General features: G+C 37.3%; 1 protein-coding gene across 2 annotated transcripts in view; it reads right to left on the bottom strand.

The window, feature by feature from the left end:
- The window catches only part of ZSWIM6 (zinc finger SWIM-type containing 6), a 188,651-nt gene that overhangs the window by 8,905 nt on the left and 162,260 nt on the right, over nucleotides 1–17,486 (bottom strand). Inside the window, exons 5-10 of one of the 2 annotated variants that reach the window (XM_087443311.1) lie at nucleotides 15,933–16,112; nucleotides 11,116–11,292; nucleotides 10,696–10,842; nucleotides 6,449–6,595; nucleotides 5,123–5,383; nucleotides 1,171–1,306 (exon numbers count right to left, since the gene is read on the bottom strand). In XM_087443311.1, the coding sequence (XP_087299437.1) occupies nucleotides 1,171–1,306; nucleotides 5,123–5,383; nucleotides 6,449–6,595; nucleotides 10,696–10,842; nucleotides 11,116–11,292; nucleotides 15,933–16,112 (1,048 nt within the window). The remainder of the gene's footprint in view (nucleotides 1–1,170; nucleotides 1,307–5,122; nucleotides 5,384–6,448; nucleotides 6,596–10,695; nucleotides 10,843–11,115; nucleotides 11,293–15,932; nucleotides 16,113–17,486) is intronic. The other variant, XM_087443312.1, reaches the window with a different exon arrangement.

Genomic DNA, 17,486 nt, shown 5'->3' with positions numbered 1-17,486 from the left:
GATAGGTTAATGAGATTTCATGTTGCCAAGGAAAGTATATCAAATTAAAGGATATCAGCCTCAATACACACTGACACACAGGTGTACACACACACACACACACACACACCCATCACTGCATAAAAATGAGGCCTCCTGAGAGAGATAAGCTACACTCATAGAGGCAAGGACTTGTTTTTGAATCTACTACACTGGTTGCAGACACAGAATCTTTTGATAAAAAGCTGCTATGGGACCAAACTATTCTCTAGGACCCCAAGCTTTTAGGTGTGGACATGGCTTGTCTTTAGGTTACTATAATGGGTTCTAACCTGCACTTTAACATAGAAGTATTTTAACTTTTAAAAAAAGGAAGAGCTCATGTGTTAAGAAAGGTGGATATTCCTTTCAGGTCCTTAAATTTTAATAGGCTACATATAAGATTGAAAAATATAATCTTGAATTCATTAAAAAATATTCACCTAGAATAAATTCGTGACAAAAAGGAATTATTTGGTGAATTGACTTTAAAAAGGAAAGTGAAAACAGAAAGTTCAGGGGCGGAGAACAACATATTCTAATGTTATTACTGAAAAGGGGGGACTGAGGAGGAGATGGAAGCAGTCAGAGCTGAGGTGAGCGGATACTAGAAGACCCCCAAGAGTGATGCCTTCAACTCTAGATATAGGTCCCGGCTTCTCTCACCCTTCAGTTGAGCACAAAGGTGTTTCTGTGATACGATGGCCTTCCTGCACTACTGCTGCAATGGGGAATTACAGCAGGTGTGAAGGGACCCCTCAATTATTATAGTCAGTCAAGTATACTTATTGATTACCACTGTTGCAAAGATATAGTTTTTCAAAACAATTAATTATTTAGGAAGGTTTCAACTTTGCTGCCTGTGGTTAAACTTGGCCTGAAATTGTTCTCTATTCCCAAATTCTAGCTTCAAAAAAAAGTAGGAAAAAGCCACCACGAGCATGAGTATGACAGCAGTGAAGGATACAATTCTTCCCTTACTTTAAAACAAGCAAACTAACCACAACTACAACAATTCAAGAAGCATAAATAAATAATTTCTTTAGCTTTTCTGCTGCCTACAAGCATGAACGAATGAGCAGTCAGTTAACAGCCATTTTTCCTGGTGGGGAATTTGGATCGCCTCCGCCCTGCTGGGCTGTGGATACGTACCGCATTGCTCTCAGTGCAATTTTGTATGCCAATTCAGCATCATGAGGTAGGAGAGAGGTGAAGAGATACTTGGCAAATGTGTGCATTGGAACGCTCTCCCGGTGGATTATTTCGCCTAAACCACTATATGGTCCGGCTGTGGGAAGAGAGCATACACATTTTACATTCCTGAAAAAGGAACTGAAACTTCTTATAAAGTATATTTTAAAATTTTTATGTAAAGTTATAACACATACAAACTAATCTAGTTAAGAATGTAATCTAAGTGACATAGTAGAAAGGAATACAATTCTTATTCAAAAATGATTCTACAGGGTCTGGTATCAAATTCACTTCAGGAACAATCCCCCAACTGTACCACAGTGAAAATGAGAATCACAGAACTAGGGGCAGAGCTTTTTTACAGTATAACTGCTTCAGAGAAAGAAACCCACTGAAGCATAAAGCCTCACCGAATTCAAGAAACATCCTCTCTCACCATGGGATATCTGAGCATCCAGATTTTCAAATGCACAGATGACTCTACAGCTTAACTTTGGAAGGTGCCCCCGGACCGAATCGGTCTTAGGGGTACAGACTAGCCAGCTTTCCAGAAAAGAGAGCTCTGCCTCAGTGGGGAAGGGTAAAGGAGGATTCTGAACCACAAATCCCAACACAAAGACTTTAAACATTGTTGTTTCTATTAAGCAGAAATAGATATTAATTCACAGAAAGGATTAATAAAAGAATAGTTAGTTACCCATCTGATACTCACTGTAGGCAAAAGAAAGAAAAATTTAAATAAGTGGAAATCTACCACTTTTTGGGCTCCAAAAGATCAATTTTAAAAGCAAAATTATATTACAGCTGTCAAAATTCATTTCTTAGTAAATTTATGACAGGCATGGTGGCAGAAGCTGACTTCCCCTTCCCCTGTGTGCTCTCTGAATGCTGCCCTAAGAAGGGTGATACAGACTTTTTAAAAATAAATTGTGAAAGGAAACCACAGTGGTTAGTTCAACTACTTTCCACTTAGGTACTTTGAGGTTTAGTTACTGTACAAAGTGTTTAATATATTAGTTTCCATGTCACCTTTGGGTAACATCTGTTTCATGATTTCTAGAATTATGAACCATGACACTACTGCTCAAAGGACATAATACATTTGTTTTCCATGAGAAAAATGAGTCTGGCAAAGAGTTTAGAATGCAAGAAATGCAGTTCAGAAGAAATAGTGAGAGAAGTTACTGAAGTGGGCATTGGGTAAGAGCATGACACATTCTAGATTGTTTCAATAGAGGTTATTTTTAAATTTTATTGTTTTATTTTTTGGTTAGTATTTTTGAATTGTTCATTATTTAAGTACTTCGAAAATCATATAAACAACTTGTTTTTTTACCTAGGCAAACTAAAATCCAGCCTAGATTTCTAATTTTACCAAATCTATTAATCCTTTTCCTGTCTTCAGACACTTAAAAATGTTTTAGTGATCTGATATTCTTCAAAACTTGATACAGTATTATAATAGAGTTCCAGCTTTAGTTTAGAAAATGAGGCCAAATTATTTAAGTTATTATTATAGACTGAGTGTTTGTATCCTCCACTCTAATTCTTCTGTTGAAGCCCCAACTCCCAATATGAGTGTATGTGGAGGCAGGGCCTCTGTGAAGGGAATGAAGGTTAAATAAGGTCACATGGTGGGGCCCAGATCCAATAGGATTAGTGTTCTTATGAGAAAAGACATCAGAGAGCTCATAGCCCTCGCTGGCTCTTGCTCTCTGCCTCATGAGCGTACAGGGAGAAGGAGCCATCTACAAGCCCGGAAGACTGCCCTCACCAGAAATCAAATGTGCCAGCACCTTGATCTTGGACTTTCCAGCCTCCAGAACTGTGAGAAACAAAATTCTGTTGTTTAAGCCACCCAGTCTGTGGTATTTTGTTACAGCAGCCTGAGCAGACTAAGACACTAACTCTATTGTACTTAAGAATTAATTGTAGAAAACTTGTAGATTATCCATTTTCTTCATTTCTCCTCTATTTCCTTCCAATGTTTCCCTTAAACCATCCAGTTACCTTTTTCTACTATGCAGGGAAAGCCAGGATGCATAATCAACACTTTGTTATGACACCTCCCAACAAGTAAAACATTCAGTCAGGTATCACAGAATTATTTGTGGCTTACTAATCAATGTCATCCCTGAACTCCAGTGCACTGAAGAACGAAAAACTGAAATTTGGTATTAGGTTCCCCAAAAGTGTTTTTCCACTATGCCAATTGATCCAATATGCCAATATTGTGGCCAAAAGTGATTAGCACTCAGCAACAAGACAGGGTTTACTGCTTCCTCTTTTTCAGATCCATGAGTCTGCTAACTAATTTGCCCCTCAAATTTGCAGTGTAAATGCATGAAGAACTTCATGCCCCAGTGCAGTCAACTCAGTCATGGAGCGCTTCTCTTCTGGAGTTTACAGAAATGGTTCCTCGGCTTCCCCTTGGACTGTTTCCTGTCCTGCCCCACCCACTCTCTGCGGGCCTTGCCAGGTCGGGAAAGGAGAGGAGGCTGGGATGAGTCAACAGTGCTCCTTATCAGGCACAGTTCTCATATAAATGTTTAATGGGGAGGTATGAACTAATCAAGACTAAGACAAAGTCAAAAAATATTTGTGAGTAATGAACATGGAGACATTTAAAGAAGCAAATGATAAACAGAGATCAGGCACTATCAACTCTGAAAAGCACACATCCTCTTCCTATCCTTCAGTATACTGGAAATCAAGTCAGCTACTAAGAGCCAGCATACAAGAAGTTTGTGGCTAATGATATTGCTTACATCAAAAGGAATTATATGGAAGGAAACTAAAAGAAAACAGTAATGAAAGAATCAAGATCACTTGAAATTTGCCAAGATAGACTTTTACCTTTAGAATGAAAAAAAACTTCAGGAGAGTGCTTCAAAAAATTAATATTAGGAATTTTTACCAAAATTAAGCATTTTATTAAGAATAACATTTTTTCCCTTAAAATGCATTTCTACAACATATAAATGTGTAATATATTTGATGAATACATTTTCTTTCAAAGAGATCTTTAGCTTCTGCCAAATAAAAGAGATTTTGAAACGCTATTTTCTCTAAATCCCTTCCCCATACGTAACAGTTCTGCATATAAGATGAAGATACTACACTTTTTGAGCCTATCAATCACAGAGAGGCCCACAATAATAACACACATGTACTTGAGAGACAGAAGCAATTTTAATCCCCTAGATATCACCTAAATTGGCACAAAAGATTAGGCTACCATACTAAATACACTTACTTGTTTTGGGAAAAAAATTTTTCCCAACCAAAAGCTAACCAAAACAGGCCCTTTAGCTCTTGACCTTATAAAAATAAGAAAATTAGACTTTGCCTTAGAGATTCTATGAAACTTTTAACTTGGTGGATCTATACCTAATGAATTCTCTGAAACTGTCAGTGTAGTGGAAATTCACTCCCACAGCCTTCAGACCTTTGTTAGTCTGTGCAAACGACATTCAAAACCCAGACGTCATGTAACAGCCAGTAATTTGGAAGAATGCTAACCAATTTCCATTTTATTATTTAATTGATCAAGCAAGGAGGGACATGGCTAGCAGCAATAACTCACTAAATATCAAACTTTGCATTTATCTCAGGAACAACACAGCCTAAATAAAAACAGCTCTTTTCAAAGCTTGTGGCATTAAATGGGACTCACTTCTAACAAGCCATCCTACATAACCACCTAAATCAAATGGTACAAATTTAAACATCTGTACTTTTTTATTAAGTGATATTATTTTTTGGATAGTGAACATGCCTATGACACTCAATGACCATACCAATCAGGATAATTACCATATTAAATGCATTCAAACAGTACTCTCACGTAAGAAAGCTTAGTGCTTAAATAAAATAGGCTAAACAAAGTAGAAAACATTTATCAAATTACCTTCTAATAGGAAGACTGCTTGCTTTCGAAAAATTTTCACTAGTGTGTCATCCAATTCAATTTCCTGAAGCTTGGAAATGAGCTGCTCCTCATTCCGGCAAACCTTCTCTTGTGTGTACAGCCCATCAGGCATGATACGCTGCTGTCCCAGCCCTATCAGGGCTACTTCCACAGCTAGCGTTAAATAGGATTCCCCTTCTTCTAAGAATTTGTGTGCAGGTAGATGCTGGTATTCCAGAGACTTGCACTGTCCCATATTCTCTGTAAAATGTCACAAAAGAAATCAGAGTTCAGAAACTACTTTTGCAGGTACTCTGAGAGCTACAAATATTTATTTTATCCAGTACTCTTAGAGGAATTATCGACTTAATTCCAAGAAGGCCAGAAAACATGTTTTTTAGGTTTAAGTGCATAGTTTTCCAATAACTTTTAAAAAATGACCATGAATGACTAAATGTGCATGTTTTGGGAAATAGAACATGACAAATATTTTTCTCCCATTGAAAATGAATCATCAAAGAAAATTATAAACCTAAGAAGAGATACTAAAAATACTTGAGTGAAAAAAAATTTTAAGTAAACAAGAGTAAAATCCAATAGTTAATTTTTTTAAAGCCTGGCATAAAAAAAAAGTTTCCATACTTTTATCACAATGTTAAAATTTATAATGAAAAAACAGTAGGGAACAGAACACATGTAACCCAATTTCAAGGTCCTTTTTGTTATCAAAGAGTCATCAGTTATCACAAGGGAATGATTCTTTGAACATTCTCTCATTTCTGTTAAGGTGTTTCTATCAGAAATTTTAACAAACTTCAACCATCAAACTCCCAAGGAAAGCAAATTCAGAGTCATCCCTCTCACCCTCCTGATTGAGTTTGGGTTACCCATAATCACAAAGGCAACCACCACAGGAGAAATTATGGAGAGGTAAGATAATGAACCCTCTGAGCTCACCCAGCCATGGAAGCAGGAAAGGGACAATCCTTCCTCCCTCCCACATGATGCACATCCTTATTATATGTCTTTATGCTGGAAAATAGTCATAAGCGCAGATTAATTCTTAGATGCAGAATCACTGACTAGAAGGGAATAAATATTTTTAAGGTTCTTGACACATGCTGCCAACTGTCGACTCTAAGACTTTTCCCAGTGTGTAGAGTAGCCTGCCTGAAAATGTGTGAGTGCCCATTTCCTTGCTCTCTTGCTAAGTGTAGGTACTGTTCACTATATGGACTCATAAAACAAACTGTGAATAAAAACAATGACCAGTGCCATTCAGGGTTTAGAAAAAGAAGCACATGAGACAAATGTCAACAGTTTTACCTGTAAAATCTGAGAACCCAGGGAAGCTTTCATCATCAATGCGGCAGGCTTCCATAAGGCTGCCGAAAAGAGTGCCCACAGGGTCCAGGGGGTGTCCAACCCAGCCCTCCAGATTGGTTATCAAGGTTATGCTTTTATGGGGGAGCTCTGTGTAAAAGAAGGGAATTGAGATGGAGAGAAGCAGAGAGAAGACAGGCTTTACTATTTAATAGCAGCATCCTCACTAATTAATACTGAATTCACTTGGAAATTCCTCTTTAGTTAAAAAACAAAGGTACATATAATCCCCAACTTGTGAACTATTTTGAGTTCTGAATCAATCAATATAAATGGTACTAAGTTCCTAGGATAGCTCCCAAACATCTATTTTCATTCATGTGTCCGGAACTGGGTTAACATCACTACTTACACTATTAAATTATGTTGTCTGAGGAAAAATGAATTCCAAATTTTCACCTGAAAAGCTAGGGATAACTCCCCTCACTTCCTAGCAGTGGCATTAGAGAGGACTAAGAAGTCCTCCTGGAATTATCAGTGGATAACTCTACAACTATATTAAGAAGATACCCTCAGAGTCAGGGCTTACTGGCTCATCTAAATCAGAGACCAGAGGACAGCTGTAGCCTGGGTCAGACTGGACTCCCCCATGAATATCATTAAATCACTCCCCTATCATCTTATGGAAGTCTTCCTTATCGTGGACCTGTAAGCCATTTAAGAGAGGACCTTTGAGGGGGTCAGCCCGGTGGCGCAAGCGGTTAAGTGCGCGAGCTCCGCTGCTGCGGCCCAGGGTTCGCCGGTTCGGATCCCGGGTGCGCACCGACACACCACTTGGCAAGCCATGCTGTGGCAGCATCCCATATAAAGTAGAGGAAGATGGGCATGGATGTTAGCCCAAGGCCAGTCTTCCTCAGCAGCAAAAAAAGAGAGGAGGATTGGCAGATGTTAGCTCAGGGCCGATCTTCTTCACCAAAAACAAAAAAAAACAACAACAAAAAAGAGAGGACCTTTGCCACAAAGGGGAACTATAGTAGAAGATAACATATAACTTGGATGAAACATATCCTTTTCATTTTCTTCACAGAACGTTAGTACTTTCAAGTTCTTAAGTTAAATTACAGAGTGCTGAGAAAAAAGCTGCAAATATTTTAAGATATATTATTCCATTGTAAATAATGCAATATTTGACATCGAAGTACTTACTAAAGAAATAATAGTAGTTCCTTCATAAAGGAAAATATAATAAACTCTATACAACACAAAACATACAAGAAAAAAATTGGCTTGTAAATAGCTCAAGAGCTATTCCATGAATCCAATATTCCTTTAGACGTCTTCTAGTTTTGGACTATCAACTATCAGTACATAAAAATAAAGCATGGCCTGGCACAACGTACTAAAATTTATACAAGTTGGGTCCTAGATTCCTTGGAAAGGTCTTTCCCTTTGGTTTCTGACACTGGCGTTCATATAACCAGTATGAAAAAAGAAACATGAGCTTTACCCTTGGGAAAACCCAAATATATATATGTTTGTGATGAGGGGAAAAAAATATATATATATCATTTCAAAATATATATATGGTGAAGGGAAGTGTACTTATACAAGTAAATCTATTGTGAAGTGATGGAAACTAAGGATAAAATTTTACAAAGTATTTCCTCTTTCTTTTCACACAAAAATTTGTGAAAACACACAGAGATGGAAGGAAAAAAAAAATCAAAAAAAGGAGTACAGTTTTTTTTCAGAATCAAGAAGCTGAGCTAAGTGAAATAAGTCAGACAAAGACAAATAGCATACGATCTCACTTATATGTAGAATCTAAAAACAAAACAAAACAAAACACCAAGCTCCTAGATACAAAGAACAGACTGGTGGTTGCCAGAGGCAGGGGTGGGCAAAATGGGTGAAGGGGGTCAAAAAGTACAAACTTCTAGTTATAAAATAAAGTCCTGGGGATGTAACGTACAGCACAGTGACTGTAGTTAACTATACTCTATTGCATATTTGAAAGTTGCTAAGAGAGTAGATCTTAAAAGTTCTCATCACAAGAAAAAAAATTTTGTAACTGTGTGATAACAGATATTAACTAGATGTACTGTGGTGATCACTTCAAAATATATAAATATCAAATCATTATGTTGTACACCTGAAATTAACATAATGTTATATGTCAATTATATCTCAATTCAAAAAAAAACCTGACATATCATGCCAAATAGTATTGAAAATGTACAAGATATTTCATTTACTAATCTTGGCCATATAACAACTGTTATGGCAATTTGGAATTATAATAGCTGTGAAAAATCTATTCTTTAAACATGGACAAATCAAAAAAAGGAAGGAAAGATACAGGTATAGCCATGTAATCCTAGTAATATTTAAGAATAGTCTAAAATAAAAGTTTTCACTGCAGGATAAAAGAGAAATGGGCCTAAGAGCAGCCTCAAAGACAATCAAAGGAGTCTAACTTAACACGTATTGTAACTTACCTAGCAGAACTTTTTCACACTCTACATTTCTTAGATACTGCAACATTTTTATTAAACTCATTTAAGAAAAAACATTTCTTAGTAAATTTTACGATTTTAAAAAATCAGGTAGTCATCATGAGCTAGCTCTCTTTTCGCAGTATAAAAAATACTTCACTCTATGTTTGCCTCAATATTTTTATCCTCTACATTTTTCAGAAGTAAATACCTTTTGGCCATAGATTTGTATATTTAGGGGAAGGGGTATTTCAGAAAAATTTTCCAAGGGGCCAAGCAACATATTTTACAAACACACCCGGTAACCAGTGATGATATGAAGAACATGAAGAATTGGACAAAGTAATGATTATCAGGGATATTATATTCCAATCCCATCCAAGCCCCCCTTTCTTTGGTTCAAATTGTAACTTTGGAATTTTCTTCATCATATAAATGATGTTAGTTACCATTTACAATACTTCTAATATAGAAGGTATTAAATGTTACAACAGGGGCCGGCCCGGTGGCGTAGTGGTTAAGTTTGCATGCTCTGCTTTGGCAGCCCAGGGTTTGTGAGTTCGGATACCAGGCATGGATCCACACACCACTCATCAAGCCATGCTGTGGCAGTGTCCCATATACAAAGTAGAGGAAGACTGGCATGGATGTTAGCTCCGGGACAATCTTCCTCAAGCAAAAAGAGGAAGACTGGCAACAGATATTAGCTCAGGGCCAATCTTCATCACCAAAAAAAAAAGTTACAACAAATCCTCCCTCCAACCTCCAGCCTATTTTAACAACTTTTGATAATTTTTAGCTACACCCTAGGTATGCATATAATCACCTAAGGATTAAAAACAAAAACATAACCAAAAACACCCACAGCTACTAAAAATATCTCTCTGAATAAGAAATAAAATTCTAGAGTAAAAACAAAACAAACTTAACAAGAAGTGCATGGATTAATCAGAAAAAGCATATATCTTTCTTTTTCTGATCAGGGACTTATGCATGTAATATAACCCCTTTGCAATTACTATTACTCAGTAATGCTGATTTAAAATTTAAAAGATTAATAAACTGAGATAAAGAGAAGTTAAATGTGTTCTCATCAAATGTTATTTACAGAATTTGAAAAGTCTAGGAGTTCTGTTCTGATCACTTTAAATAAATATCATGTCCTGATGTACAAATCATTACAACTAAAAAGTTTTAAAGTACTTACACACTACGCCAGGCCTTGCTTTAAGTGCTTTACAGGAACTAACTAGTTCAATTTTCTCAACAACTCTAAGAGATAGGTCCTCAACTGAGCCCACTCCACAGATGAGGAATCCACATCATGGAGAGGTAAGGTCATTGCCTAAGGTCTCCCAGCTTGGACCTACTGCTAGGATTCAAACATAGGCAATCTACTCCTTACAATTAGAATTAAAATGCATTTTCACAAAATAAGATATTTAGCTGACTTGCATTTCAGATAATTCAGATATACTAAATAGTTACTCAAACAATAAAAAAATTTTCCCCCTTAAAAAAGTAACTAACCTAAGAAACTTTTTAAAAAATCTTATTTCTTACAGCATTCAACCAGGAAAAAAAAAATGCCTAAAATTTTTCACAGATCAGCTATTAAATATTTCAAATGAGTGGTGAGTAAAGCCATCTCCATCGCTCTAATGTTAAAAGCCCTCTCTCCCAAAAGAGCACAAAACCTAGTGATGTCATCACCGAGAATCTCATTCCAATGGAAACAAACTCCTTCACATTCACCTTTTTTTTGAGTTCGGAACATTTCCAACTGTTTCTGTTGCTGTCGTCTTAACGTGTTAACAACAGCTATTGCTAGTCTCAGTGCTTCTCTGGGGTACCCATGAGAACGTAATGCATCCACTCTTGCACAGGCTGTAGGAACATGTTCTAAAGAGAAAGTCAAGGGGGGAAAGTTGCCATTGTTAGATAGAGCTATAAAAACAGGATTTAAAAGTAAGATGTTTTTCCCCAAAATACTATTAAAAAGACCCAAGAAACCATTTCTGAACTTGGATTTGAATGAAAAACTCAGCTCCTATTGCCAAGCATTCATTCATCTCCCATTGAATCCCTCAACTCTCCACCTCCCACTCCAATAATGCTATAGAAACTAAACAAAGAAGTAAGTCATGGAAATGTCTTTCCGGTTTGGCCACTTACCATGCCAGAGGGGCCACCCGCGGGAGTCAAAGAGAGAGCTTTCAGTGTCGTCATGGTAACAGTAGTTGGTGTACAGGTCACTGCTGATAATGTGCTGCAAGTGGCTATCCTGCCAGTGGAGATCGCACGCCTCAATGGCTCGGGTGAACACTGTCCGATGTGGCCTGTTCGATGAATCTGTTTTTTCCACAATTCAGAAAGCCGTGTCAGCTATTATTCACATGTGAATAAATCAGTCATACCATTCTGTGGCCAGATGTTCATGAACACACCCACACACATTGTCCTGCACCCCCTGAGCAGAAGGATGAAGGGTGAATACTCTCATGTCCTAAGGACTAGGAGGCAAGTCAGCCCAAAGAGCCACCATTCACTCGTTTTATCAAACACAAACACGCTGCAGCCATCAAAGCTAAGGTTAAAGGCATCCTGCAAAAAGAACTGTCAAGTCTAGTTTCCATGCCAAATACACTCAAAGGAGGCACTCGGCACAAAAATCACATGAAAACTCACTGCTCCCCACTTCTGAGGTGCTGTGGTGGGCTGCCCTGATGGGATCAACAGCTCTCACAAACACTATGCAAGAGATGCGACACCAGCCATGGAACCTTTCAGGAAGACGCAATCAGCCTTTAAAGATATGCATAAGGGTTGTGCTTTTGGTTGTATTTTTTAACTATATTGTGCGGTTTTGCACAATTAAAACTATTATGCTTCTTGGGATATAATGATTAAATCCCACTTTATATCCCAAAGGGCATAAATGCATATATTTAACATTTCACAAAGCCACACAACATAGCTACAAAACAAACCAGCGCACTTACCTTGCCCTACGGGCTGCCTCCTGATTCCTGTGCAGGTTCCATGGCTGGTGTGGTGTCCCCAGCATAGTGCATGCCGGGGCATCACAAGAGAGCAGAAGCACACACTCCGAAGAGGTTCAAGCTTCAGGACCTGACGAAGAAAAGAAATGTTTGGGGAATAAAGGATATTCTCACCCCCACTCCTGGGATTACTCAGTTCCTCTGGATAACATGGTTCAAATTCTACCTGGACGCACACCCTTCGGGTCCCCACCCCAGACTTACCTTCAATTGTGGCACAACCCGAGCGAGCCTCAACTGAAAAGCAGGGTCACAAACTATTTTTATCTATGTGTACTTTACTTAGCTCAAGTATCACCCCTCACTGTTCTGAGACTTAAGTAAATGAGAAGCAAAGTCTAGAGTTTCCTTAGTTGATAAAGCTTCATCTTCCTGTCACTGGAGCTTTGACTAAGCACAGACATAAAGGAAATCATAAAAATCAAAAAACAACTGACGGGAGAAGAAGAGCTCTGAGAACTCATCTAGCCCAACCCCTCTACTCTGTCAATGGGACTGAAAGTCGAGAGAAGTAAAGTGACTTGCTAAGGTCACACAGCCAGGCAACAGCAGTTAAGATCAAAACACAGGGGGCCGGCCCGGTGGCATAGCGGTTAAGTGCGCGTGCTCTGCTGCAGCGGCCTGGGGTTTGAACCCCGGGTGCGTGCCGACACACCGCTTGTCGAGCCATGCTGTGGCGGCGTCCCATATAAAGTGGAAGAAGATGGGCACAGATGTTAGCCCAGGGCCAGTCTTCCTCAGCAAAAAGAAGAGGATTGGCAGATGTTAGCTCAGGGCTGATCTTCCTCACAAAAAACAAACAAAACAAAACAAGATGAAAACACAGTCCTCCTCACTCCACATTCAGCTGTTTCAGCTGTTCTGAAAGGCTTCTGAGAGGTCTTTCACAGAGAGAGACATTCCTTCGGCTTGGTCTCAGGTCAACTTAGATATGTGTATTTGAATGGCAGACGTATCCCAATGCATGGACAACAGATCATTTAAAAGACACAAGTACTGATGTTATGGCCCTGCCCAGGCTCCTTGTTAGCAGCAGAGAGATGAACACCTTGCAAATGGGAAAAGTGGGCCCTACATTTAAGGGAATTCTGAACCTATCAGGGCCTTTTGCTGAGCAGAATAAATATACCCCAACCCCACAAGAAACTGGCTCCATGACCTCTTATAGTCAAGCAATCAAATACCCCAAACTCCAAATCTCACACAAGTGTTTGTAAATGGCTTTGTCATTTCATTTCTTTTGTTTAGCCCAAATCATAGAAACAAAATTTTTAAAACTAAAAGGAGACTTTAAAAGAGCAACTTAGTACAATGCATGTATTAAAAGAATGCGAGTTCTCCCTGTCAATTTGGCTCACCCTGGTATCAATAATAAAAGCAAGCTACAGAGTATGATTCCATCTAAAACAATAAAGACCTTAACTTTTCCCTATTTGTATGTGATTGTATAAGCAGAGAGAAAGGTGCAGGACACACACCAGGCTTTCACCAGCCATGAGCTCTAGGAGACCAACAAAACCAACTGTCACAAAACAGACTAAATACTAACGAAAGATCTTTAAATGCAAATGTAAGATATAATGGTCTATAATAACATGATAAACATATGAAAAAGATGACATAGACAATGACTAAAAGGGTATACAAATAAAAAACTGGTTTGATTAGGTGTCAAAACTATGACCCATTTTTATCTTAGATGTCTGTGGTTTTTAATTTTTGCAATAAGATGGAAAAAAGAGAAACATTATCTGAACCAAATTTTTTAAATGAAAAATATACAAATTTGTAAAAAAAATTTTAATAAAGTATTCATAATATTAATACATGCTGATTAAAGAAAATTTGGGAAATTCAGAAAAGTAAAGAGGGGGAACTTATTAGTTCTTTTACCAAAAAAATTAAAATTAAAAAATTGGCTATCATTCTGGTATATTTAAAAAAAAACATACTACTCTTTCAAAGGGTGTAGATTCTAATGTTGCTATTGTTAATTAATTCTAATAAATAATCTCAGTGAAGACAGGGCCTGATTTGCTCTTCACATTCACTCCAATGTGCAAACACATGCAATTCTGCCCATAGTCTGTACCACATGCACACTCCACCCAGCTGCAACGGCATGGCTACTGGGCTCTGCGGGCTACTGCAGGCTCTCCTCTAGCAAGCCTGCTCAGCCCTCCAGCAGAAGCACTACAGGCTGAGCATCAGAGCCCTGTAGAAATGTCTCTTCTGACAGCTCCTCTGGAGGATGTGGGTGTTCTCCTAAAAAGCAGGAGCCCTGGTGCCTTTACGCACAACAGCTATAAATATTGCCCTCAGAAATTAGGTCCTGACTTCATATCTCTGGGCCAAGCATAAAGGAAATGAACTGTTTCATCTGGAGGCTGGACCACTTCTTAAGGGCTTTCTAAAGCCTATGGAATATTTCTGTTTAACCAAGGAGAAAGTAACCAAATGGAAAGTAAAAGTAAAGTGTAAAATGTTAGGATAGCGTTCCCAAAAAGCAGGTGGGGAATGAAACACAGAGAAACCTCCAAATATAACTAAGTAGAAGATTAAAGATATTGCCTATGAAGACGGAGACATACCCTTTCCTAGCAATGGAAGAGAATAAATGTTGCACTGCTAGACTTGAAAATTCTGAGCTTATCGAAAAAAATGTGGGGTATAAGGGGTACATTTATTTTCTTTGAAGTTATTAAATAAAATCATCATGGGCAATAAAGATGTGACAGATTTCAAATACTGAATTCCCAAGGCAAATATCTCTAGACAAAGCAGAGCCAGATAGTCATCCTTCCCAAGACCTAAAACCCCTTTTTGATTGGACAAATCCCTCTGGAGTAATACGTATCATTTTCTTTCTTCGTAGAGACTGAAAACACTATGCTAACATCACAGTCACAGTCAGCACGTTGTCCAGCTCTTTCTAGCAGTACCAACTCCATATAGGGCCAGTACATACAGAATGACAGTCTTGATTTTGGATCCTTCTGAAGTCATTTAACTCCCACAATGCATCTACATAACTTTAAAGTTTTTCAAGTTTTCTCAAAAAAAAAAAAAAAAAAGGCAGCAGCAGCACAAAAATAGTGATATGAATTAACGAATGAAATTTTTATTTGCAAGAGTTTACTACTTCAAAGATTTGGTTCTGAAAGACAGGAGAAAATTCTGCAGTAGCTAGAGGGGAAAATGAGGCCAAAGAAAGATTTGTTTTTAAAGATGACAGAGATTTGAGCTAAATGGGCAGACCCAATGAGAGAGAAGCTGAAAAAAATAGGATAGAAATGAGAGACAAGTTCTTAAGAGGACATCTGGAAATGTCTGGAAGCATTTCTCAGCTGTCCCAGAGACTGGAGGGCACTAATAGCCTATAGTAGGTGGGAATAAGTATGCTAGACAATCCCTCACAATAAAGAATTTTCCTGGTCCAAATGCCAATAGCATCCCACACCCCTCCAGCCCAGTCATAAAATGTTTACTTGCTACATTCTAAAACTAAGAATTTTTAACTGATTAAATTACACAGTAGCCCAAATATGAACTGACCAACAGAGATAAAAACACACAGCTCCTCAAGCCTCTCAATATTTTGTTTTACAAAGTAATATATTACCACTCTATTCCATGATTTTTTAAATTAAAAAAATACTCAAACTAAATAATTGGCAATTGTAACACATACTAATACATATAAGTATTACATCCATCTGTATTCTGAGAATATGAAAAAAAAGAGTACAAAGGTCTCAGGTAAAAATTAAAACACACACACATTCACAGTCAAAACAGATTAAGTCCTTGAGTTACAGTAAGTTCTTAAGTGGGAAAAATAATTTTCGTACATATGTTTTAAGTTACTGTTATAAACATATATGCACAATAGGTAGATAAAAAGTGAGCAGAATGTGACTGTGGACTCACCTGGGTTGGCATTCGCACCCTGAGGCAGAGCATTAGTTAAGTTGGGTAATTCACTGCCGTGATTTCCATCTTCCCATGGACACACATCAACACTGTTCCACTTTTTCAGCTGTTTTAGCCAACTGGCCTTCTGCTCCAACTTGCAGTGGGGATTTAAAACTATACACATCCACAGAGCACCTAATTTAAAGGGAGAGAGGGAAGTAAATTTTTAAAAATTATAAAAATGTCCAATTCTAATAGTTAATAATAAATTTTAAACCATTTCAGAATGGACCCAAGTCTGCCATTTTTATAACTCAATTTTTTCCTTAATCCAAGCCACAAATCTCATACAAAGTTTAATGGAGGGAGGACAGCACAGCACAAATTTGAACCAAATAATCTGAACACTGTTACATATAAAGATGAAAGATATTTCAAATGCTAATTGTAATCACCTTCCTACCTCTGTGACATTTTGGACAAAAAAGTCAATAAAGAATACAACCCTAAGGTCCAATTTGCCACTTTAATTTACAAACAGATTTTATAAATGGATGCTGTAACAAACCACTCTAAATAGTTCTTCTGTGCAAAAATTAAATTTACTTCTAAGATTACCTCTTTACAATAAAATCATAAAAGCATACAATGGACACAAACAATTTCCTAGTCTCCTTATAAGCATTTCAAACTTTATCATGCTTATTAATTAGTATGCATAGTCTATATATCAACAGATCTTTTAAAAATAAAATTCTCTTCAACATACTTATACTTCTCTAAGTGATTTAACCAGGAATTAATCTTTATATAAATAAAATCACTAAATTTATGTCTCTATGTGAATGAGATCACTAAACATGAATCAAAATTTCACTTGTTTTTCAAAGGAAAAGCCATAATAAATTTATAAAGCATAACTCATAATTTAAATAATTAAGGTATTGATAAAATCTATTTATCATTCCTTTCCACATTCTTCAAAGAAGTAGCTAATTCAGCAAATATTTCACAAGTTTTACAAGTTCAAGTTTTACTTTACTAATTTCAAAACAAGACAGATACCAGTACTTCAAAGCCATTCACAGCACTTTTTCTTTGAAAAGGTATGTGTATGTGTCTGTATTTTAATCAGCTGTGTTAGCCAAGTGAATAATAAAGGTAGGAATGATCGTTGTTTGTACTTTAGTTTGTCCAAAACAGATGCTTTACATTCCTCCACATTTAAAATTAGCAAGCTCCTTGAATTAGAGAATCTGATATTTTAAATATCAAATAACTTTTACCAACAGAAAATAAAAATGGCCACGACCTATTTAAGCCACAAATATTTACAATTTATCTATATTTTTAAGTGCCAATTAAAAACAAAATGTGATCAGTCAAGATGGAGTAAGCCCACTATAGCTTATCTGTGCCCATAATTACAACTAAGAACTCTGGACAAAACACAAAAAGCAGCAACCCGAGGACTCTGAAAAGTAAACAACAGTGAGCAGCCTGGGAAAATAAAACTTGAAGAAGCAAGCCATATAGGGTGATTTCCTGTTACTTTTTCTCCCCTCTTTT

The sequence above is a fragment of the Ceratotherium simum genome, chromosome 18, assembly GCF_057802395.1.
Source record: "Ceratotherium simum simum isolate JZ-2026a chromosome 18, ASM5780239v1, whole genome shotgun sequence".
Taxonomy (NCBI): Eukaryota; Metazoa; Chordata; class Mammalia; order Perissodactyla; family Rhinocerotidae; genus Ceratotherium; species Ceratotherium simum.
This window is presented reverse-complemented; position numbering and strand designations above follow the sequence as displayed.